Source organism: Microtus oregoni, unplaced genomic scaffold (genome assembly GCF_018167655.1).
Source record: "Microtus oregoni isolate MIOR12 unplaced genomic scaffold, Mior012 000022F_ref0000154, whole genome shotgun sequence".
NCBI lineage: Eukaryota > Metazoa > Chordata > Mammalia > Rodentia > Cricetidae > Microtus > Microtus oregoni.
In genome coordinates this window covers 26,819,275-26,845,700 of record NW_024543081.1, presented here as the reverse complement: position 1 = coordinate 26,845,700, position 26,426 = coordinate 26,819,275, and the positions used below count along the sequence as shown (strand labels likewise).

Genomic DNA, 26,426 nt, shown 5'->3' with positions numbered 1-26,426 from the left:
CTCTGTGTTTATAGGAAATATTCTTAATCTATGCATCCACCAATGAATCCTTGGACTGATGCTTCCACCTTCTGACTTTTGACTACTATAAATGAGATGTAAACATCTCATCTCCTTGAGACCCTGTTTTCAATTATTTTGAGGATACACTTAGAATTATTGGAGCCCTCTCTTTCCTTTCCAAGAGTATACACATGAAATATTATTATATCATATATATTTATATAAATTTTGATATATGCACACACATATACAAAACCCTGAAATTCCAATCCAATCTTTAATAGGGGTCTTCTATTTATCTAACAGATGATGCCAGGGGAGAGAGTGTGTAAATTTCATAGCATCTGACATGTTGGATTGCTAGGCACCATGTGGTACGTATGGTCTTTTTTCTTACATCTCCTGAGTGTAACAGAGTTTTCTTAGAGCTTGGGGTCAGTGTGGTCACCCGTTCTCCACTAGCAAGTCAGTCCTGGGCTCACCTCATTGTCTCTGTCTTTCTCCAGGAAGTGACGGGCCACATGGCTGGGTAAGATATTACGCAGCATGTTTTCATTGTGTTCCCTCAGCTCCTTCATCTCGTTGATCTCCTCTTTGGCCTGTACTCGCCACAGGAAATCCAGGCGGGCTGTGTATTCCAGCTATAATTGACAGGAGACAAAGAGAGGCAGCAGGATCAGGTATGCACATCTAGAAGGTGGTGGGGAAGGGTTTGCTGGGACTTAGGCAAAATAGAGCCTGATTGTCTCACTGAAGGCACAAGCTATCTGAGGATGCTCAAATCTCACAGGGATGTACATCTGTTCTCCCAGGTGCTATCTGCACATAGATCATCTTCTCCAGCGTGGGATTATCTGACAATACCCATGTCAGGTGGCTCATGTCCAGGAAGTTTTCCATCTGCTTGACATTACATTCTTTCTGTCTTGAATTGAATGTGTGCCTTGCCCCCAGCAGTTCATATCTTCAAATATTAATTCTTAATTCTTGATGGCATGTCTTTGGCAATGGCACCTTTAGAAAGAAGTTAAGGTTCAATGAGACCTTGAGGGTAGGATGCTTGGGCTGAGATATTTGACCCTACTAGAGGAGACAGGAGCAGCTTTGCTTTTCTTTCTTATGTGGACACACTGATTAAAGGTCACGTGAAGGACAGCAAGATGGTTCTCTGCAAACTAGAATATGCCATCATCAGCTACCAAACCCTGTTGATCTCAGTACTAAACTTTCTGGCCTCTAGAACTGTGAGGGGACACATTTCTGTTTGTCAGCTACCAAGTCTGAATCATTTATTTATTTATTTATTTATTTATTTATTTATTTATTGTGAAGGCAGCATGAGGAAATGTATCCCGCACAGGGCAGAAGCTTGTCAGCATTTATTATCCCAACACATGAGAGTGCTATTAAAGACACATAGCACTCAGGTGGCTGACCGTGTGCCCTGCTCTCTTGCTTGCACTATATAAATATTCAGACATTAGATCCAGACAGTAGATCTAATTATAAGGCAGTACTTTTAGCCTTCATCTCACAGGTGAGGAAGTAAGACAAACACTGCTAAGTCACTTGACCATGACAGCTACACCCCACTTAGGGGTGAAGCCAGGTGTTATCCATATGTCCCAAAGTCAGCTCAAGAGTCTGTTCTCTCCCTGACGAGGCAATAAGGAATAAATGAATGGAGGGATACTGGGAAGACCCTGGGCTTCACATCAAACAGCTAAGGCTTAGAGCTCTTGGTCATAATCATATATGGTCACATGGGTTAACAGGTGCTTAATCTAAGTTTTCTTGTCTCTGAATTAGAGGTGACTCTCACTGACCACAAGACAGCAGAGGAAAAATTACATCGGAGGTCTGACTCATTGCACATTAGTTTCTTCTTGTCCCGACTTCCTTTCACATTGGAGGTGGGCAGCTTCTCTTCCAGGGCAGCTCAGAAAATGTCTTTATATTAGCCTTGGGGCTATTGTTGTTTCCAGGTCTGTAGCAATAGCAACATGCTGTACTGCTGGGCACAGGGTTGGATGCCCCGAATCCAAAGACTTAAAACTTAGCTAGTTTCTGGGTTTTATTTTCAAGTCTCAGTGGAGGCACAAGGTCATTCGTTCAGCTGCGTTTATAATAGTAAAAACTGGAAATGATCCACGTGTTCATTCTGTTGGCTGAACAAACTGTAGTAATATACACAATGGAACTAATTACAGCTATAGAAGGATTTGAAGAATGTTCCTCTGTGCTCTGATGGCTTGGTCTCCAGCGGAAGGAAAATATATGCTGCATATCATATATCAATTACTTAAGAACCTAAGAGCACTCCCTCCTCCTTTATACACACCTCCACTCCCATGCTTACGACCTCTTTATGATAATCATACTGTGGGTGATAATATTTGGATTGTTAATCTAGACTATTACATGTGGATTTCGTAAAAAATCAAATGGGCAATCATGGTTTTGTCACTGAAAATAGAAATTTGGAGGAGGAAAAAAGCATAAGACAGACAGGGATGCTGTGGTTATAAAAGCCTCTGGTCATGTCAAACTTGGTGGCATACAACTGTAACCCTTGGCAGACAGGGTCAGGAGGATCAAGAGTTCAAGTCCATCTGCTACACAGCGAGTTGGAGGTCAGCTTGTGCTACATGAGAGACTGTCCAAAAAATGCCTAGGATTTCAGTAAGAAATAGAAATGTCACTGTGAAGTCAGGGTGTATATTTCTACTTCCCCACTCTTAAAGCCGGGAAACAGTGACAATCTCCCACCTATATTCACTTCCAACTTGTAGGTTCCAACTCAAAATGCCAGTTCTCATAAACATAACCCACACTCTTGCCAGAGACAGGTGAATTTTAGGACAGAGAATTCATAAGCTTAAAGCATATATCTGAGATTGTATCTTATACCTGAAAGAATGGCCAAGATCAAAATTACTGGAACACTCCTGCCTTGCTGGTGAGAATGAAAACTGGTATAGCCCCTTTGGATATTGGTACAGTGATTTCTCGGAGAATTAGGAAACAACTTTCCTCAAGACCCAGCAATACCATTTTTGGGTATATACACAAAGGATGCTCAATAGTACCACAAGGACCTGTACTCAATTATGTTCATATCAGCATTGTTTATCAAAGCCAGAACCTGGAAATAGCCTGAATACCCCTCAACTGAAGAATGGATAAGAAAAATGTGGTACATTTACACAATGGAGTATTATACAGAAGAGAAAAATAATGACATTTTGAAATTTGCAGTCAAATGGATGGAGCTAGAAAACATTATATTGAGTGAGATAACCCAGGCCTGGAAAGACAAATATCATATATACTCACTCACAAGTGGCTTTTAGACCTAAAACAAAGAGAACCAGCCTACAAATCACAATCCCAGTGAACCTAGACAACAATGAGGACCCTAAGAGAGGCATACATAGGTCTAATCTACATGGGAAGTAGAAAAAGACACAATCTCCTAAGTAAATTTGGATCATGGGGACCATGGGAGAGGGCTGAAGGGGAGGGGAGAGACAGGGTGGGGAGCAGAGAAAAATGTATAGCTCAATAAAATCAATAAAAAAAATAAAAAAGCATATTCACACCATAAACCAGTCTATCAGAGACCATTGGGTTATGTCAGAAGGACTAAAAAAAATCAGCTTTAATGGGCTTATAGTGGTCAAAAATGTGACACTTTGGACTGAGTTGGTGACCTAGACTGGAGCAGGCCTGTAATGGTGAGCTCCACGGGAGTGGGAGTGGGAGTGGACCCAGACTGGGGACATTTGAGGAGGTAGGACTGAGCAACAATCTGGGTTGGAGCAGGCCTGGGACAGTGAACTCCACAGGAGCAGGACTGAGCCAGAAACCTTGGCCAGAGCAGGTGGGAGACAGAGAAACCCATGGGAGTGGAACAAACACTGGGAGTGCTGAGAAACCTCCAGGAACATGGGATGACTGGAACCATAGCCCTGACTACAATACGAGGAGCAACCATACGAACTTTGGATCCACTGGTACCTGGAAGATTGTTCAACAGAGTCACAGACAGCCCCAACTACACCAATTAGAGGAAAAGATGGGTAGACAAGGTAAGAACACACAACACCAGTAAAATCTAGTGACCCTACAACAGCAAAACTTGAACAACATATGAAAATCTGTCAACATAATCCATTATATAAACAAACTGCAAAATAAAAACCACTTGATCATCTCATTAGATGCTGAAAAAGCTTTTGACAAAATACCACATCCCTTCATGATAAAGGTCTTGGAGATTGCAAGGATATAAGGAAGATACCTAGAAAGAAAATTATCATATGTACTCATTCATAAAGCAAAGAAAACCCGCCCACAAGTCACCATCCCAGAGAACCTAGACAACAATGAGGACCCTAAGAGAGACATATATGGATCTAATATACTTGGGAAGTAGTAAATATAAGATTTCTGGAGTAAATTGGGAGCATGGGGACCATGGGAGAGAGTTAAAGGGGAGGGGAGAGCCAGGGAGGGGAGCAGAGAAAAACGTAGAGCACAATAAAATAAAAAAATCACACACTGAAATTTCATAAGAACAAAAACTGCAATAGGTGGAAACACCATGTACAGAAAATCATAAATTCTCAGTGACTTAAGGAACCAAACTCATCCACTATCTTGGAATGATGCTGAGGGATAAAACCTGCTGGCAAACTGCATGGAGCAGATTTAAAAGGAAAGAGCTCTATATTAACCTTGCTTTGTGAGCTACACTTGTAGGTGACATGTAATTGATGAGGAGAAAATTCCCTTTTATAGCATATTTCAGCTGACAAATTACAGGCTGCTGCTAAGATTAGTATGTCACACTATTAAAATAAATGAATGTAGGCTATTATGTGTAGCTGCTAACATCGTCAAAACAGAGACGAAAAGATACGATAATCTCTTAAACATAATTTGTAAAGAAACCAATTAAATATTTCATAAAACACTGAAGGTGGATCTCACTAAGCTTCTACACAGAACAATCAATGAAAAACACAATGAACTGAGAAATGTGTTCAACAACCTTAGAGGATGAGTTGACAAATAAGACAAAGGATATTATAAAAGTCAGATGGTTCTCATAAAATATTTCAAGAAAAAAGAAGATGGAGGGAGATGGTAAATATTTAAAAATGCCTTAAGAGATTTATCCCTGATCGCTAAGGAGGTTGAGCATGACCTTATGTGTCTTTTGGCCATTTGAACTTCCTCTGCTGAGAATTCTCTGTTCAGTTCAGTGCCCCATTTTTTAATTGGGTTAATTAGCATTTTAAAGTCTAGTTTCCTGAGTTCTCTATATATTTTGGAGATCAGACCTTTGTCTGTTGCGGGGTTGGTGAAGATCTTCTCCCAGTCAGTAGGTTGCCTTTTTGTCTTGGTGACAGTGTCCTTTGCTTTACAGAAGCTTCTCAGTTTTAGTAGGTCCCATTTATTCAATGTTGCCCTTAATGTCTGAGCTGTTGGGGTTACACATAGGAAGCGATCTCCTGTACCCATCTGATGTAGGGTACTTCCCACTTTCTCTTCTATCAGGTTCAATGTGTTCTGACTGATAGTGAGGTCTTTAATCCATTTGGACTTGAGTTTTGTGCATGGTGATAGATATGGGTCTATTTTCATTCTTCTACAGGTTGACATCCAGTTATGCCAGCACCATTTGTTGAAGATGCTTTCTTTCTTCCATTGTATACTTTTGGCTCCTTTATCAAAAATGAGGTGTTCATAGGTTTGTGGGTTAAAATTCGGGTCTTCTATACGATTCCATTGGTCGACTTCTCTGTTTTTATGCCAGTACCACACTGTTTTCATCACTGTAGCTCTGTAATAGAGTTTGAAGTCAGGGATGGTAATGCCTCCAGACAGTCCTTTATTGTATAGGATTGTTTTGGCTATCGTGGGTTTTTTGTTTTTCCATATAGAGTTGATTATTGTCCTCTCAAGGTCTGTGAAGAATTTTGATGGGACCTTGATGGGATCAGGGAAATGCAAATCAAAACAACTTTGAGATATCATCTTACAGCTGTCAGAATGGCTAAAATAAAAAACTCCAATGATAGCCTTTGCTGGAGAGGCTGTGGAGGAAGGGGTACCCTCATCCATTGCTGGTGGGAATGCAATCTTGTGCAACCACTTTGGAAATCAGTGTTTCGGTTTCTCAGGAAATTCGGGATCAACCTACCCCTGGACCCAGCAATACCACTCCTGGGAATATACCCAAGAGATGCCCTATCATATGACAAGAGCATTTGTTCAACTATGTTCATAGCAGCATTATTTGTAATAGCCAGAACCTGGAAACAACCTAGATGCCCTTCAATGGAAGAATGGATGAAGAAAGTGTGGAATATCTACACATTAGAGTACTATGCTGCGGTAAAAAACAATGACTTCTCAAATTTTGCATGCAAATGGATGGAAATAGAAAACACTATACTGAGTGAGGTAACCCAGACCCAAAAAGATGAATATGGGATGTACTCACTCATAATTGGTTTCTAGCCATAAATAAGGGACACGGAGCCTACAATTGGTGATCCTAAAGAAGCTAAGTAAGAAGGTGAACCAAAGGAAAAACATATAGTTATCCTCTTGGCTATGGGAAGTAGACAAAGTTGCCGGGGAGAAAATTGAGATCTTGGGGGTGGGGTGGGATGGGGGTAAGGGGAGATGGGGAGAGAAACAGGAGAAGGGGAGGAAGGGGGGAACTTGGGGAAAAAGGAGGATTGGGATAAAGGAAGGTTGGATAGGGGAGTACGGAAGCACAATTCTTAGTTAAGGGAGCCACCTTAGGGTTGGCAAGAGACTTGTACCTAGAGTGGCTCCCAGGTGCCCAAGCCGAGGTCCCCAGTTAATTCCTTGGGCAGCTGGGGATAGGGAACCTGAAATGACCCTATCCTAGAGCAATACTGACGAATATCTTGCATATCATCATAGAATCTTCATCTGGTGAGGGATGGAGATAGAGACAGAGATCCACACTGGAGAACTGGACTGAGCTCCCAAGGTCCTAATGAGGAGCAGAAGGAGGGAGAACATGAGCAAAGAAGTCGGGACCACGAGGGGTGCACCCACCCACTGAGACAGTGGAGCTGATCTATTGGGAGCTCACCAAGGCCAGCTGGACTGTGACCGAAAAAGCATGGGATAAAACCGGACTCTCTGAACATGGCGAACAATGAGAGCTGATGAGACGCCAAGGACAATGGCAAGGGGTTTTGATCCTACGTAATGTGCTGGCTTTGTGGGAGCCTAGCCAGTTTGGATGTTCACCTTCCTACATATGGACGGAGGGGGGAGGACCTAGGACTTACCACAGGGCAGGGAACCCTGACTGCTCTTTGAACTGGAGAGGGAGGGGGAAAGGAGTGGGGGGAGGGGGAGAAGGGTGGGAGGAGGGGGAGAAGGGTGGGAGGAGGGGGAGGGAAATGGGAGGCTGGGAGGAAGTGGAAACTTGGTTTTTTTCTCATTTTCTCAATAAAAAAAAAAGATTTAAATAAAAAAAATCCAAAAAAAAAAAAAAAGAGATTTATCATGTAATGGCAAGGCACAGACTTTGGATCTCAATTCAAGTAAGCCAACTTTTAATAACTAACTATCCATTAATAAATGGAAACATGGTCTAGTATCTTGACAGAAGTAGTCAACTTCTCTTTTCTTTTTAAAGGTGTGTTAATGGATTCGTGATTTACTTAGAAGCTCCCTTGTTTTAGATACACTGAAATCTTTTCAGATTAAATGAAAAAAATGTGTGGAGTTAGTTTACAAATAACCGAAGGGAAGTGACAGTGGGCCACATCCATGAAGATACTTATCAAACAGGCTGGACGTGTGTAGGTAGGTCTTCATAAGGTCATTGTACTATTCTGTTTACTTCTGATTCTGTGTGAGTTTTCTATACAATAAAACAAAGCTGCATGTGGAGGCAGCTGGACAGCGAAAACAATGTCGTTCCTGATTGCTCCTCCAAGTCTCGGAGTCATCCATCCTATAGGACTTCTAACCACTGGGATAATTGCCTGGTAACATCTGCTTTAAGAAATATGTATTAGGACATGGGTTTATTATATAAGTCAACAATAACGATGCATGTAAAAGCGTTCTGACATGTGAAAAAGGTAGATCCAAAGACATTCCTAGCATGTCAGGCATCTGTGGATGAGGTCAGATGAAATCTTTGCTTTGAATTTTTTTTTCTTTCAGACTCAAGAGCAGCAGGTTTTGATTTCCAAAAGAACAGGATTTTCTTATCCTTGTTTCTAAACATAACTCCCCCTCTTAAAAATACACAGTAGGCTGAAGTACAGAATAATTTCTTCAGTTCTTCTGTTGAAGTTTTCATTGAACTGAATTTGAATCTGGAATATGAAGGCCAGACCCAAGCCAAAATTTCCCAGTTATTAGACATGAACAGCTTAGTTAATAGCCCAGTGATAGCAGGCAGCTGTCTCTAAGGAGGTTTATAAAGATGTGTGTTGGTGCAGTATAATCTAGACTTTTGGCGAAACATGTTCCAGAAGGCAAGCGTCATACATGCTACCTTCACAGGTTAATAATCTTAGATTGCTGAAGATCTATTGCACCTAGTACATGCCTGATTCCCAAAATATGTGAAACACAGTCTCCTCCTTTATTGACACATATCTGAGTGGTGGCTGGAGGGCACCCAAAGAGAAGAGCTTGGTTTAATGACTCTGGTTAGTACAGACGTGGAGGGAAAGCAGAATATATGTAAGACATAGGCGTGGTTATGAAAGCCGAAGATTCTTAAGCATTTGCTCCAAAGTATTCATTGAAGTGGACTGCACACCCCCGATTTTCACCAGACCTGGGTGCACACAAAGTTCTTGTCTTTGTGCCAGGCTAGTCACATGACAGCAAATATCAATGGAGCCTCGTTGTGGATCAGGAGCTGTACCAAGCCTTTCATATATATTTAACCTCATTCAGTCACGATACATTTTAACATATGAGGGAGTGGGCATGAGGTGAAGATAGCCTGTGAAGGTCTCAAAGACAGAAGCTGGCTTTGAACCTAGCTCATAACTCTAATCTGTAGCACTTAGCTTACATTCTATGTGTGCGTGTGTGTGTGTCGGGGAGGGGGCTGTTCATTCAGCTTTTTTCTATTAACATTTTCTCTTTACAGATTAAAAACAAAAGAAGCTCTGAGAAGCTGAATGTCCAAAGACTACTGATTCTCTGAATAACATTGCTGGGTCCCATGCAAGAACATTAGGTTCCAAGGCTTGGCTCTTTCAGATAGTCTCTGGAACCAGACTCAGAAGTAGGTGAGTAGAAAGATGACCTCATTAATTTGTTTTTCTATGCCCAATTGTAGCTTGTTCTGCTATAAAAAGAGATGCCCAGGCGATGCTCAAACTCCCAAGGCTGCCGGTGAATCAGGCACAAGGTGTGGGAGGCATTTGATTACACACTCTGTCCAACATTCTGAACACTCACCTGCCTCAGTCAGAGGAGGAGGAAGTGTTTGGCATATCATTTCCACTTTTGTGAAAAATGAAATTTCCCAATTATTCAGTTGCATAACCACCGCTGTCATTCTGAAGATTATAATTACACATTCAACACCCCCAACTCCCAGACACTGCTGTGCACCAGGCATCAATGGGCATTTTTCAGTCTTTATTAAAAATAGAGGGCATCTGAGTCACAAAGGGAAACAGGAAGCAAGTCCAGGAGTGGGCAAGCTGTAACCAGGATGCAGAGGACTCCACTGGATGCTATAGATAGACATCAAATGATGCAATCCTGCGGAAAGCTGTCTCTATAGTGGGAGGCAGGGCACATTGCAGAGACTGACTTGAGCTAGAAACTATGGAGCATTTGTGTTCCCATTTCATTCCGGCTCTTTTTCTTAGCTCTGTAATGTCAGAGGACTTGAATCTCTGCTCCTTTCTCAGAATCAGATCGACAGCAGCAAATTCCCTGTCGGTGCAAAAGGTTTGTTTCCAAGCAGCCAATAACATTAAGCATTATATGTGTAAACCACCAAGATAAACATGTTGTGATTACATCCCATATAAAGCTATAATAACTCTCTGAAACAGGACCTGTTACTGTCTTACCTATTTTTAAATTAAATTATTAAAGGTCAGATATCTTTAATGGTGGAGTTGGGGTTTGAATACCAAATACCTACAGCTTCTATGGTTATGGGGCAGTTATGAGATTTCAGAGATCTTTAAAAATTAGAAATAAAATTGAAAAATATCAAATGTCACAAATTAGCAGGCCAATAGGAAGCACTTCTGTGCTCTTACCTTACATACCATCTTAACATGATGAAGCTTTCTGCTCTCGTAGGACAAATACAGACTAAGATATATTCAACCAGTATGTTAGAAGGCTACCATGTGAGGGAGGAGGCCCAGACAGGGAACAGGGCAATTCATTTTGGTGAAGGACGGGAAAGAAACATACTTATCGTTATGAAAAGGGGACTCTCACTCTGCGTGTGTTCTCTCATCTCTGTGTGGGGATTTCTCTCAACTCAGATCAAGACCTCAAGATAGAGTGCATGTATAGTCTTCCTGTAGGAGAGTCTCAGTTGGTTCTGTCTTGGAGAGTCCTCAAAAAGGAATGTGTGATGAATTGTTATAACTTGTATAACTAAGAAGTTCCCAATTAAAGGAAGCCATGGAGACCTAGGACAGGGCAGGACTCTGTGCTCAGAGACAGCCAGAGGGACCTAAGTGTAGAAATTCTGGAAATGGCTGAACTTTCACATTTGCCTTACTGCTTCATCATAGGTTCAGCAAAGACAAAAAAAAAAACAAAAAAAAAAAACAAAAAAAACACACATCAAAACCACACTGAGTGCTCCTGATTAGAATCAGCACAGAAAGAAGGTTTTTGTTCTGCTCCAGGCTGGTGAGGAAGATGAGCTTTGGTGAGAGACTGGACTGGAATTCTAGTTCTACTCCTCAGCTCCGTTACTGGAGTGGCTTCATCTATAAAATGGGGAAGACACGACTCCCATTCCAGGTTGATGGTTGACAGGATTAAGTAAAATGAGGAACTCAAGAGTTAATTCCCCATTTCCTTTGCTTACCAAGACGTTACACTACCCATCCTTTTCTTGACTACATTTTACACCTTGCTCAACTTGTTAAAAATAGCTCTATGTACATATTTCTGAATTCTGGGACTTATAAATTGTTTCATCCCTGATTTCCTGGGGTTTGTTGGCCCCCTGTTTCCATGGTGATTTCCCGGGGCTATGCCTCTGCTATATGCTCTGACTGACACTTTTTCTTTATTTGCCCTTTCTGTTCTTGTCTGTTTGAAATGAACATAGACAAAAGAAAGATGGACCAGGATCTAGAGCTTATCAGCAAGGCTGGTAGAGTCTGGTTTCTACAGGGGACCAAAGACTCTTACCAGGAGATCAGTGTTTCACGGGTTTCAGTATGCCTAGAGAAGTCCTATATGTTTTTTAATTTTTTATTATTTCTTTTCTCTTCTTTTGAGATTATAATACATAATTTTCTTTTCTTTCTTTTATCATAGTAGACATGATAAAGTGGATGAGGGAAAAGCCCATGAGACCTCAACCTTACACAAGAAGTACAGACAACCAAGGAGTGCTGGGAGCCAGAGAAACAGTCTTCCCTGGGAAGAGATCTTGCACACCAGGCAAGATCTATAAGGTAAGTGCTATGTCTACCATGGCTCTCCTAGACAGAACAGCTTCCTCTCATGAAGAACCAGGGTAGGTATGTTCTACCTACCCTGTTTTGCATGATTTACAACCCTAGATAAGAATGTTCTACATATGACACCTTTGTATAGTTTATGGTCTACCATCTTCCAAAAGATGCAGGGATGGAGTTGTATATTCAAGATCCTAATAAATAATGGGTTATCACAGTGAGTAGCATTACATGGCAGGTATGCTGTTCAATCATAACCAACCACAAATTAAGCTTTTCCTGTTTTGCTGTGGTTTGAATGTGAATTTGTCCATCATAGGTCCATGAATTTGAACATTGAGTCCTTAGATGATGATGACACTTGGGAGGTTGCTGGAGTCTTCTTTTGGATTAAGTAGGCCACTGGGGACAGACCTTGAATTTTGGGAACACAAGGTGACCAATTATCATGTCTTTTTTTTTGTGACACATTGAGTCTTTTCTTAACCTGTGAGCGAGGATAAATCTTTCCTTCCTTAATTTGCTTCCTTTTGGGTATTTGGTTACAATTCTGAGAAAAGTGGCTAATATTTATTCATTTGCCTATTTGCATACATGGCAGGACAAAAAAAGCAGTTTAAAATAATATCAATTGCTTCCTCAAGACAATCTATTTCTATACTAATATTTTATTCTAGCATGGAGGAGACTGAGTCTCAGAGACATAAGAACTTGTCCCTGGAACTATGAGTCAGATGCTCCTCAAGCCTGTGTGTTTCCCTGCAGCGGCACACACTTTCTCTAGTGAGACTCTTATCCAGGCCATGGGATTTGGAAAGACACCAGTTTGTCTCATCCAGAAATTAAATGCTTTTTTTTTAAAGGATAATGATGGTTTTGAAAATATAGGGGCTCAGGGGCCATTAAAAACACAGTCTGCCAATCATCTTCCAAAGGTTAGCTTTTCATCAGGAAATCAATTGATTAAGACTTGTAAGAGTCATTTGATACAAGGTACAGAAAAATCTACAAGGGTGGTTTTTGTGGCAAAAGGAAATGCCAACTAACCATGGATGATTAGAGAAAAACATGGCATTACCTGCTGTCCATGGTAGAACACAGCAAGGAGGAACATGGCCATCAGCAGCAGTGACGCCTCCTTGGTCCCCAGGAAATCTCTGTGAAAAAAACAAAAGCAGAATGGCATGGTGACTAACAACTGTGGGGGGATTTCAAGGTTAAGCATGAAGAAACAGGCTTAGAATGACATGTGAGGAGAAGAAAGGAGTATTTTCCAAATATCTGACTTGTGATATAGAGTGCTATAAGGGTTTGTATGTCATCTTATTCAGAGGACAAGAGACTGTCAAGCCTATGAGGTCCTAGAGGGTATAGCTGATAAAAGAGAATCTAGAGTTTAGCTTCTAGATAATATGATCACATCCATAGCAACAATGTCTCTACTTGTATAAAAATTTTCTCCATTTCAAAGAGATTGAAAACTGTGATCAAAAATATCTTGTGAGGTAAGTATTCCTTTTTGAAAGGTGTTGACCTACTTAAGAAGCCAGTATTCAACGCTTGCTATGTGATGGTCTTTATCTTAAGTGTCTTCATGCTTAGAGTATTATCTTAAGGGTATGAGTTTGACAATTTTAATTCCTCTATCAGTTATTTTAATCCTCATGTCAGTTCTATGAGTGGGGTCAGCTGACCCTTTTTTTTATATCTTTTAGTAAAGACTGGTTTTTTTCCTGCCAAGATGCTAACAGCAGAGTTTATTGTTGGTTTTCAGTTATAGTCCCAGAGAAGCACATCATGATTGAGCATCTACTGTATCCCAACTTATGCTGGGATCAAGAAATGAAGAGGATACATTGTTCATGCTTTCAAAATAATTCACAAGAAGCAAGAATCAAATATATAGGTAACTTTTTAATTAGGGTAAGTGTATCCTTGTTGCTCTGATATTGTTTGAAAAGAGAAAGTAACTAACTGAGACCGAATGTTCAGAAAATACTTAAGAAGGCCAGGATGTAGCTCTAAGCCATATATCACTTAGCTTGGTATTTACACATCTCTAGCCTCAAAATAATAAGCAAATACCATGTCGTGTTTGAGGTCACATGAAGACTCAGTAAGGGAAGCTGCTTGAATTTGTCAGGACCATACAACAAGAGTGCTTAGGTGAAGAGGGATGAACTATAACTCATGCATTAGGGTAAAGATCCATCCATCTGTCCATCTGTCCATCATCCATCTATCCGTGTACCCAACCATTCATCTACCCATTCACCCCTTCATCTACCCACCCATTCTATACTATTGTGCTTATCTTGAGGAGGGAGGCATACTTATGTATTTCTCTTTCGTTTCTGTCACTTACTTCTCTGGTCTTTGATGTTTATGGGCCGCTGAGAAAAATTATTAAAGACATGAACTTTAAAGGGGATCCAGATTCCTAGTGCAGCTCTATTTTTGACCAGTTGTTTGACTTCGAGCCAGCCACTTGATATCTCTGAGCCTCCGTTCATTCATATGTGAAGAATGATTCCACAGTGTTTTACCTCCTTAACTGTGAGGATGAAATGAACAATGGTGTTGAGGCGTTTGGCATGGTTCCTGGCTCACAGCTTCCTCTCACCGCTCCGTGAAGCCTCTGACACACACTCTTGTCCGTGTCTGTGTTGCTTTAAAGAATCATTTGCTCACATTACTCGTGTGAATGAGAGCTGTCTATGTTTAGAACCTCCCCTGGAATCTGTCGCTTTGTCCCAGCGCACTGCCTGGCTCTTAAGACATCCTCTTCTCTGTGAGCCACGAAGCTTATTTTCAGCCTAGCAACTTATCATTTGAAGCACATTTTCAGGAGGCAACATGAATACTTCTTGAATAATTTTGAAAACAGTGATTGGCCAAAAATAGAGACACGACTATACCAGACTCGGAAGAAATAAAGAAAAAAATTATGAACAATTTTTGAGGGGTTTAGCTATATTTCATATAAAAAAATTTGTGTAGGGACCAAAGTATATGAATAGTAACCCAATCATGTTGAGAAACAGCCAAAAGAATTTTCATTTGAATTCACAAGTTTGTCTTGTACCTCCCATGATTTTCGGAAAGCATACGGAGAGTCGAGTGACTGAAATATTGCCCATATTATTGAGCTTTGCTTGATACTGGGTTTCACAGACTTAATACCAATGAAATTTTGAGATATTGATTTGTATTAATAAAATAGCTAAAATAATACTTCCATCTCCTAGGAAAAGGGACATTGTTAACTGAAAACACACATAGAGTATTGAAATCTTCAGGGCCACTATAATCTTTAGAGATCATTTAATCTGAGTATCATAAAATTTAATATTTAATGGGAGTATGACTCACTAATGAAGCTTTTATGCTAATTGTAGTAAATCTGGAAACTAAAAAAGACAGCTAACCATCCAGAGGAAACTATTATTATTTTGGAATCCATTAAATGTCATTTCTATTTTCTCTTTGCAAAAATGTACCTATAAATTTAAGGCTATATGCCTCATATTTTTCCCTAAGTTACTTTTGTACTTAATGTAGAGAATGATAATAGGTTTTGTAATTAGATATATTACAATTCACTTGTCAAATCCGTTTTATTCTGTATTTTGTGTATCCTGTGTAATGTAATACCCCTTGCAAAGCTTTTATTTTATAAGAGACTGAGGCCCGGAGGGAAGATGTCAATGGCTCAAGGTCACATATTGATTTGTGTTACCACAAGGATAAGAACCCAGATTTTGGGTGTGATGTTCTAAGTTTTCAATATTGACTATTCACCTCCAAATTTTTATTTATTAGTTTGCCTTTTATTTCACAAAATACTTAATAAACCACCCCATTTAAATTTGTTTTTATTCTGTATTATAAATAGAGTGTAATTTTGAAAAGTTGTATTATATCTGAAACAGCTACTTTATATATATTTCTTGCTTTATCTCTTTCATGTCAACAATTTGTGATGATGTTAACTTACTACAGAGATACCTGAACATCCATGTTCATTGATGCCCTACTTACAACAGCTAAACACTCAAAAACTGTTCATAATTTTCTTTCATGTTTTCTTCTGAGTCTAGTCTAGTCGTGTCTCTATTTTTGGTCAATCACTATTTTCAGAGTTATTCAAGAACTCTTTGTGTTGTCTCCTGGAACATTTCCCAATGGAAAATGGAATCAACCTAGATATTCATCAACTGATAAATGGGTAGTAAAAATGTGGTACATATACATAATGAAATTTTGTTCAGCACTAAAAAATAGGAAATTTGCAGGAAAATTGATAGAACTTGTAAATATACTGAGGGAGGTAACCCAGCATCAGAAAGGCAAATACTTCAATATTATTTCTCATATGAGAATCTTCACTTTCAAGTTTTAGATTTCCATGTTCAATTTGAAGTGCCTGTTGAGCCCAGGAAGCTAGCAGCATACAGTGTTGTGGAAGGCCATTCCTGGAGGAAAGTTGTAGAACTCCTGGGATATGAAAGTGCAGTGGAAGAATATAAGTAGTGGATAATAGGTTGGTGTGGGAAATCCGTATGTATATATGTTGCTTTTATTGGTTAATGAATAAAGAAACTGCCTTGGCCTGTTGATAGGGCAAAGTGGAACTAGGCAGGAAAAACTATACTGAATGCTTGGAGAAAGAAGGTAGAGTCCAGAGAGAAGCCATGGAGCTGCCACTAGCTGGAACCTTGCCTATAGGCCACGAGCCTCATGATAAAATATAAAATAACAGAAATGGGTTAATTTAAGAGATAAGAGCTAGAAATATACATAAGCTAATAGGCTAAGCAGTGTTGTAATTAATACAGCTTTTGTGTGGTTATTTCGGGGCTGAGCAGCCGGGAACAAACAAGCAGCCTCCTACAATAATAGATGATGTGGGTGCATGGATGGCAGATAAGAAGGATTTCAGAGGGTTAAACAAAAATTAAGGCTGTCTAAAAAAAAAAGCCATAAGGAATCCCACTATTTTGTAAGTTAATTAAAATATATAATTAAAAAATAATTTGTAGATATGGACGGAGGGGGGAGGACCTAGGACTTACCACAGGGCAGGGAACCCGGACTGCTCTGTGGACTGGAGAGGGAGGGAGAGAGGAGTGGGGGGAGGGGGAGAAGGGTGGGAGAAGGGGGAGAAGGGTGGGAGGAGGGGGAGGGAAATGGGAGGCTGGGAGGAGGTGGAAACTTGTTTTTTGTTTATGTTTTTTTCTTCTTTTCTTAATAAAAAAAATAAATAAAAAAAACAAAAAAAATAATTTGAAGGGAGGTACTCTATATGGGGAGATAATGTAACTCTCAGAAGCCACAGGTTATTAAGCAAAAGTCCTAGTGACAGAGTTGGGGTACCATCATATAAGCTGTTGGTCAGGGAAGACCCCAAATTAATAGAGGCTGTTGCCATTCTGTAGTTTTCCAGCAGATTCGGATGACCAGACTCTATTGATGAAGGCTTTGGTTGCAGGGTGTAAACCTGGAACTGAGCTAGAAGCTTCCCTTCTGCTGGGTAGTTTTCAAAGTGCCAGAAGATGCTATGCAGGTAGCCAGAGGAGAAAAGTCATTAACAGTGTACACAGCCATGAGTTACATGACCTTCAGTACCAACTGTCAGACAAGATGTGCCCAGTGGGTGCCATAGTGTTATGACTGTTTCGGGGATAACCAACCACTTCTGATTAGATTTCTTCACGTCAACTCCAGAGGAGGAATTCATGGCTGGTACTGTAAGTTTGATCAGCAGTCAATGGTTGGGAAATCGTAGGCCTTAGGGGAACCTACTATTTTCTTTAACTAAAAGGATGTGTCAAACTGCCTTCTAAACATCCATGCTTGTACCCATAGATTACTGCTATTTTCAGCCTTAGTCAAAGAAGTTTCTGCTTTTATTGGGTCATGGTTACCAGATTTTGGTTACCATGTTTAACCAGATTCCTAACTGGGAAAAGCATGGAGAATAAGTGATCATTCAGTACTCAGTTCTAAAAGGAACCTCTACCATGGTTACTCAAATGCATGTATGGACTCCATTTCTTTTTGGTGTGTGTGTGTGTGTGTGTGTGTGTGTGTGTGTGTGTGTGTGTTTGTATAAAATAAAAATGAAGGGAGCTCTTTACAAAATTTACTAAGATTTAAAAAATGTGACAGCAAAGCATTAAATCATTGAACCCTCTGATTGTAAACAGACATCAAGTAGTTTGCTATTGAGGTCAGAAGAGATCTGATGCTCCGGTGACCCATGGTACCTAGGTTCTGCCAGCTCCAACTTTCTCTAGTTCTCTCCAAATAATTTATCACTTGTCATTTTTTTCTTGACTCCATCTATTCCCATTTATTTTCACTTGTTAACACTATAAATTTTGTGCCTGAAATGTCTTCACTGATTAGCACTGTTGATGTGTTTTTGCAAGGATGATTTTGCTAGCCATCGCTTTCTTGTAGCCTGAGAAACTCCTTACTCAGATTTAGCTCTAAAGGCCCAAACTGAGAGTTAGCAGAGTAAGGAAATACAGCATGAAAACATGTATACATCAGGCATGGAGTGAGGACGAGGGCAGACGAATGTAGAAATCAAAAGCAGAGGTGAAACCTTTTCTGTCTGTGATCACCTATTTGTAACAACACGTGTATGGTAAATCTTCAGAGATTTTATTGAAGTGAAATAAATGTCTTTGATACTCTTCTTGAGGCAGAAGAGAGGACAGAGAGCACCACTGTTATTTCCAGGATCCAAAGTGGACATTGGAGGGAGGCCTTTTCTAAGTACCATTATTATTTAGTAGGGTAGTTATTGCCTGAGCTGGAGATGTTGATCACAGCAGGTAAAGAGTGCTGCTTTCCTTTGCTGTCAATATGGCCTCTGGTGAGCTGAAGTGGGAGCCAGAACTTAAGTTTTGACCTCTGACATCTATTACAATGCATGGGTGGATTCCAGTATTTTGCCTATATTTCAAGATGTCAAGGCATAAGTGGTGCATAAAACAGACTCATTCATCATCCAGTAGAATGCATATATAAATAAAAACTATGAAAAATTAAGACTAGAAAAACAAAGTAAAAAGTGCAGTCAGATAGAATGACATTATCTCTAAAGCATTGCACATACCTACAAAAGTAAGCTGGGCTTACAGAACGAGGTATGTGCAATTTAAGGACAACAGTGACATGACATTGTAGGCATTGTAGGTGATGAAGTCTTACTGTGAATCAATATTTGTTAAGTGATTCCAAATGAGCTAATGCTTATTCTAGGAATGCATTCATTTCCATTGTACATTCCATTCTGCAATTATTTAATTGGAAATCTATTGCCAGAAACTATTAAGGGATGGAAACATGAATCTTAGCGCCGACTCCGTGTCCTCTAAAGCTCCCCTTGTAATGGAAGAGGAAAACATGGAAATTAATGACTGCGACATGAAGAGGTTAATGTGGTGATGAGATGGAAGGTGAGTGATGATAATTAAGGCTGTCACCAAGGAGATTATCCTGGAGTTATGTCTTAAGAATTGTGGGTGGGGCATCTAGAAATGGACACCTCCGCATTGGAGGATGTACATGTAGAAAGTCTTTTGGGGAAAGTATATGAATTATCACTGCTAAAGTCCAGGCAGTAAATAGCAATCTGTAGGGCTTCAGGAGGTGAGGTGAGACTGAAGAATTCAGTTCAGGTCTAAGGAAGGAGAGTTTAGGAATCCTCAGAAAACCAAAGAACTTCTCAAAGGTAACAGGGAGCCACGGAATGATTTGAAGAAAGACTAGGTATTGACAAGATGGGTTTGAGATGGGATAATTATGCATAGAAGCTGGGAGACCAATTAGGGAAACAAAGTCCTGAAATGAAAACGAGGAACTTCATAGAATCTTCACATTTGTGAAAGGGACAGGTTATGTTTAATAACAAACATGACCACTGTGCAAATGTTTATTATATTTGACCCTTTAAACATTCCTATAGAAAAAAGCCCATGCTATTCTCATGTCATCGGTAAGAACAGCAAGGGTTGGAGAGGTTGAATCATTTTTAAATTAGCTTGATCAAGTTCACACGCATGGCTGGTGGAAGAACTGAGATTTGAATCCAGGTGGTTTAACTCCTAAATTGATCCTCAAAGAGAAATTCACTATAGTGCCTCCAGGTAAGGTATTCTGAAGGAGATCAGTGTTTAGTTACTGACATAACACTAGAGATGAAGTCACTCTATTTTGAGCTCGGCATCACCTATTGAGAAGGAGGCTGTCATGAAGTAGAACTGATGAGCATTGTGGGCAAAAATAGCCTCAGGTATTAGGACCACCCTACTGAAATGTGGTCAGAATGCCATACCCAATGTTCTATGTGATTGCTGTATTTTAGAATTGGCCTGCCATTCTCCGGAGAAATCAGGAACAAGCTGCAGAAGTGTTCCCGAATGAACATGGACTTGTAAAGCACTAGATGAGTCCCATCAGCCTGTGATGGCCAGTGAGATGCATCTGACTTCTATACTTCAGCTGAGATTGAGGCCAACTGTGCTTTTCATTAATTTCTAAGTTAATTCTCTCATTAGCAGAGAAAGAGCAACACAAGACTAACCAATGGCTGACCTTTAGAGAGGACGTAGCTGAGAGAAGTATGTGACTATCGGCCATGAGTTTGAGATCATATTTGACCTCACAATTCTTACTTAGAAGTTATTAACTTTTCCTTAAAACCAATAATAATAGTAATAATAATAATAATTTCTCTGTAGAAGAGAGACTGAGAATGAACTTTCTAGATGATAAGCACCATTGAGACTCACTGTACTGTGTGTCCCATTCATGGGTAAAAGCCACAACCTTCAGTATTGCTCCATGTGGAGACAGGGTCTACAAGGAGTTAGCTAATCTCCTTGTAAATGGTAAATGGAGTTATAACACAGGCTGTTTTGACCTAATAAGCCTGATGTGCTTATCAAAAAGGAAGAGGCCCCAGCCTGCTTCTCATCCTGTTCAGTTCATCTGAGGGTCCACCAAGAAGTTGGCCAGATACAAGAGAGGAAAAGAATAATGACCAAGAAGCTGGTCGGTGAGAATGTACATGTGGAACTTCCCAGACTCTGGAAATGAGAGAGATACATTTCTGCTATTGAAGTCACTCAGCCCTGTCCATGACATAGGATGACAGTCCCAGCTGACCAATACAAACACGTTTGTAGAGTGTACTTATCTGTGGGCAGATTGAGGTTCGGAGGTGGGAAGTGGCTTTCTAATTAAATAGTCTGGATTGAAGTTATAATCCATTGCAGGTAATGTTAATGCTGTGAGGATTAAATATGGCAAGACAAACATGCACAGGGTATACATGCATCACACGCTAGGGTCTAGAAATGACGAAGAGCTGTTACAGCTTGTGGACAATCATATATTGAATATGAACAAATGATCTAAGTGTACTTCAAAATACTAATGGTAATTAAGTGTAATTCAAAATACACATGTATAAAGGATAACTATTTGGCCTTTAAAAAGAAGAAAAATTGTCATTGGTTCCAATATGGGCAAATTTGCATGGAATAAGTCAGGCACAAGAGGACTGTTTTCTCAGGTAGATTTGGAATCTGAAATTGTTGAACTTGACAGAAGTAGAAGGTAGAGCAGCATTTGCCAAGGCTGGGAGTGGGTATTGGGAATTGTTGGTCAAATGATGTAAAATTTCTGATCGGACAGTTGGATAAAATTGAGTTCTATTATAAAACATGGTGATTATAGTCAATGTCATGTACTGTACACTTGGAAAAATACTGAGTAGATTTTTAAATGCCCTTACTACAAAAATTAGTTTTAGGAAGTAAATATGAATTGCTCATCTGTAAAATCATATTGTCTACCATGAACAGATATAATTTGCTTGTTAAAGAAGACAAAATGAACTCATCTTGTAAATTCCACAAGAAAAACATAAAGTCCTGAAAAGCACAGATCCAGGCAGGGGAGATGGCTTAGTGGGTAAAGTGTTTTCCACACAGGCATGAGGACCCGAGTTGGATCCCCAGGACCTATGTAAACACATCTGGGCAGAAGGGGCAGCCAGCCACAATCCTATCATGGGGAGTAAACAACAAGGGAATCAGAGACAGGGGTTCCCAGGGTCAAACTGTGCATCCAGACTAGTCAGAACAGGGGCACTCTGTGTTCAGCAAGATCCAGATTGAGGGTAATATCTGATACCAACGTTGGGTTTCTGAAAACACACACACACACACCCCCCCACACACACACACACACACACAGAGAGGATATACCTGAGCACACATGTGTGCCCCCGAATGTCACATGCCAAAAAGAACTTTCATTAATTCAGAAAAATTTCAAAGGTCTAAGAACATCAAAGGCTAGAATAGAAAGCAACAGGACAGTTACCTAGAAGAGGAAAAGTTTTATACTCATGTTGGAAAGCAATATGGCAATACAAAATTGTTTTCAGGTAGTAAATTCAGTTAACCTACAATTCAACAATTGTGTTTTTCCATGACGTTCCAGGAGACACATGTAGACAAAACTAGGAAGAGACTGGGTTTCTACTAATAGGCCAAAAGATAGCATATATTTTGATATATTAATATAATATGGTATGTACAGATCTCAGGCAAAATGAACTAGATCTATAGATACCAACTGATGTGGATCTTAAAAAGATGACATTGTCTGATAACCACCACCACCACCACCAAAACCAATGTAAAAACAGCATCAGATTTCTTAGATGCAGATGCTAAACATATATTAGAAGAATCCACAACTGGAATGGATACAAATTCAGTGTTTTGGACTGAGGAGATTGCTCTGTGGTTAAGTCATTTGCCATACACGTATGAGAACTGGAGTCTGGGGCCTCAGAACCCATGTAATTACTGAATAGGCATGGCAGCCTGCTGTAATTCCAGCCTCAGAAGCTGAAGGAAAAGGATCCCATTGCAAGCTGGCTAGCAAGACCAGCCATATCAGTGAGCTCTGGGTTTTATTGAGAGACTTTGCCTCAATGAATAAGGTGGAAAAATTCTTGAGGACAATTGCTGTTGGTTGTTCTACAGACAGTTCCTGACATCAACCTCTGTTTCTTCACATGCATGTATGACACACATGTGCACTCAACACAGGTGAACACACATGCATGAAAATGGAAAGAAAATCAACAATAAAAACAATTCCTGTTTTCAGTGGATTAGTTGCTTGCTCTTGGGAGAAAGAGGAGAGTAATAGGTAAGGGAATTTGAACAATGTCTGACATACTCTTCTCTTTAATACAGAAACAAATGTCGCTGTTGTTATTGTTTACTTTCAGGACTGACTCATGGACATGCAGTGTAGGCACTTTTGGAGGTTTCTTGGATTATCTTGGTTTTTACCCTCTAAGACTATAAGAAATTTGTTCTGGCTTCACTAGATACACGTGCTTCCTAAACTTGCTCCCAATCAGTCTGGTTCCCTGTGGTGATAATTTGTTTGTGATCTAACAAATAAAGCTTGCCTGAAGTTCAGAGTGCAGAGCTAAACCACCAGTGAGTCACAGAGGCCAAGCAGTGGTGGCACACACCTTTAACCCCAGCACTCAGGAGACAGAAACAGACAGATCTCTGGGAGTTCAAAGCCACCGTGGCTACACAAGACTGATCCAGTCTCAAAGAGAAACAGAGTCAGGAGGTGGTGGATCACACCTTCAATCCCAGCACCAGGGAGGTGGGGACAGGAAGTGATATGGCTGGGCAGAGAGAGGAATATTAGGCGGGAGGAGACAAGAGCTCAGATTCAGTCTGAGGATGCAGTCTGAGGACGTAGTCTAAGGATTCATAGAGACAGGATCACCCCTTCAGTCTGAGGATTCGGTAGAGGTAAAAGATTTCTCTAGTGGCTGGCTACATTGCTTCTCTGATCTCTCAGCTTTCACCGCCTAGTGTCTGACTCCAGGTTTTTATTATTAAGAACAATTAGAATTCACGCAACAGTTCCTCCTACTGTTTTCTGGACAAAGTCTGGTCTGATACACTGGCTGTGAGTGGGTCAAGTGAAACCCTCAGAAGTGTATCCAGAGATTGAAGTGGGGTCAAAGGGCTGAAGGAATCAGAAGACACATCCTTCCACCTTACTCTACTCTGAGGAATTTTTCTCCAACCCTGCTGATACTCCTAATATTTGAGTGAGTGGATCTTCCAAGGCATGGGGGTTACATCTCTTGACAGCATACACTGCCTGTATCATCAGACCTCTTCTTGCATTTGCCCCCGCCCTCTTCTCCGCTCTTGTCTTCCCCCTCACTTTCATTGTCCTGGAGTTGTATCAGAAGCTAAGCATTACCGCACACTCTGTGCTCTAAGGAATCTGGAATTATCCAGTACTTCCTGCATTTTTATATATTTCAGAAATAGCAGTGAAGGATCATTATTGCTCAATCTATAGTGACTGATGTTATCAATATTGCTGTAGCTAAATTAAAATTAAATCCCTCTGGCCTTATAAGTGCTAATGCTGAGAAAGTTAATTGTTAGGTGTGGCAGAAATCTAAACTACCGCATCCAATTTAGTCCAAATTTTAAATAATTTTTGTAATTAGTCTATAGTTCATATGCTGAAAAGTAGAGAGTTTTCCTAGACTTGTAAGCTGGACAATGTCTGAATGAGATGTGTTCACAACAAGCTAACCCCTCAGTGTCAGGAATGACCGCACTCATGTGCCCAGTGCTTTTATTTTCGTGGCACCTGGGTTCACAAACACTGTAGCTGGCACTTACTCTCCACTGTGGTTCAGGTTGTCGTAACTCAGAAAGAGACCCGCATAGATGGTCTCGGTCAGCAGGGCATAGATGGCGATCATAATCAGCAGCACAGCCAGCTTCAAGACAGAGTTCAGCCGGAGAAAAACCGCACAGGTCACCATGGCCAACACCCCCGTGAAGACGAAGTACTGCAAACAGAGAGCACAGGTGGTCAGACTCACAGGGACCTCCGAGGATCCCTCTGCTAGCCATGCTGCCCCCTGGTCACATTAGGAAGATTTTTTTGTTGAACATTTCCCATGGGAGGTCGGGGGCCTCCTGGAATTCAAATTGAACTCTCCCTTCTCCTGCCCCCAGTCTCTGCTCCCTGTCTCTGTGAGTGACGTCATCATTCACCTTATTCCCCTCCAGTCTCATTGCTGTAAAAATACGTTTTATCATTTTAGTATTTTATGTGCTCTGTCTGCATGTATGTCTAGGTACTACATACATGCCTGGTGCCCACGGAAGCCTGAAGATGGTGTCCTGTTCCGTGGTATTCGAGTTACAGATGGCTGTGAGCTGCATGTGAGCAGGCAGTAGAAGCCCAGCCCTCTGGAAGAGCAGCCAGGACCCTTAACCACCAACTCATCTCCAGATTCTCAGGCTCCCCGTTAATGCCTCCTTCTCTCCCATGTCCCTCAGTCAGCTATTTTCAGTTTTTAGGCTCTTCATTATTTTCTGAACAGATCTCATGCCCACCCAGCTTTATCTACTTTTCTTGCTTTAGTTCTCACAAGCAGCTTGGGAAAAGTTTTAATAATAATAATAATAATAATAATAACAATAACACATTGCCATTTATTTATATGTATGTGTGTGAATGCCACAGCATACATGTAAAAGTCAGAAGACAACTTGTGGGAGTTGGGGGCTCTCCTTCCACACGTGGGCTCTGGGATTTGAACTCAGACCGTTAGGCTTGTCAGCAAGTGCCTTTATCCACTGAGCCATCCTGGCCAGCAGCCTCCCTTGTTTCCATCTAAATCTGTTGCTAGGCTTTCGCACCTCTAAATACACACACGCACTCTCTCTCTACCTAGTATTTCTGGAACGCCAGCCTGATCACGTTCCTCCTCACTGGAAATCCTTTCTTTGCTCTCCAGGCCCTCAAATTCTTCTGTCTCCCACACAGCGGAGCTCACAGGCTATACCACGTACTAGCTCTCTCTTCACTCTCTAAACACTTCTCTCACACCTCCGTGGCCTGGGGTTCAAATCTCATCCAGGTGATTTGCTTCTATTCACACATCAGGTGTCCTGTCTTCTGGGAAGCACACCCCAACCTCTGTACCCTGCAGAGAAGAGCGTGGACTCTCCCACTCTCTGTCAAGCATCACCGCTCTGACTGCAAATGTGGAATCATCCAAGAACTTGAGGAGTGGAGCAGTCTGCCAGTGTCTACACAGCAACCTTTCTGCAGTCTCTGAGAAACACCGTGGGCTATTTTCTTTACAGAACTATTCTGACATATTCTGAGTGTCATTTTAAATTGGTATTAGTAAAAATTCATATTGTCAGAGGTTTATTTTGATCTCAAAATCTGTACATGTATTGTCTCTTGAAGCAGTCAAAGAAACTACTCAGGATGGGACTCACAGCTCCCAGTTGTGTAAGTTAAGAAACCAATAACTGTAGAGATAAATAAACCACTCATGATCCTGAAGCTATAAAGAGGTGTCTTGGTCATCTAGATATGGCCAGTTGACTGGAGTGTGATTCTAGGGGGAATGAGGGGCTTAATAACACTACAGCTCTTTTATGTACACATTGCCTTCTCTCTTCTATTATACAGAGGGGCAGCTTTTATACAGATGAGGAGACAGGTAAGAATTTTTAAAAATCTCCGAGTACTGAAGATGTGCTATGAATTCCTTAAGTATCAGTAACTCATTTGTGCAACCCTTTTTTACAAATATTG

The 26,426-nt window shown here is 40.6% G+C and overlaps 1 protein-coding gene across 3 annotated transcripts in view; it reads right to left on the bottom strand.

The window, feature by feature from the left end:
• Adcy8 (adenylate cyclase 8) overlaps positions 1–26,426 on the bottom strand; it is a 206,341-nt gene that overhangs the window by 17,650 nt on the left and 162,265 nt on the right. For all 3 annotated transcript variants that reach the window (XM_041672606.1, XM_041672605.1, XM_041672607.1), the window contains 3 exons: positions 24,482–24,654; positions 12,787–12,865; positions 486–644 (listed from right to left, as the gene is read on the bottom strand). In XM_041672606.1, coding sequence (XP_041528540.1) covers positions 486–644; positions 12,787–12,865; positions 24,482–24,654 — 411 coding nt within the window. The remainder of the gene's footprint in view (positions 1–485; positions 645–12,786; positions 12,866–24,481; positions 24,655–26,426) is intronic.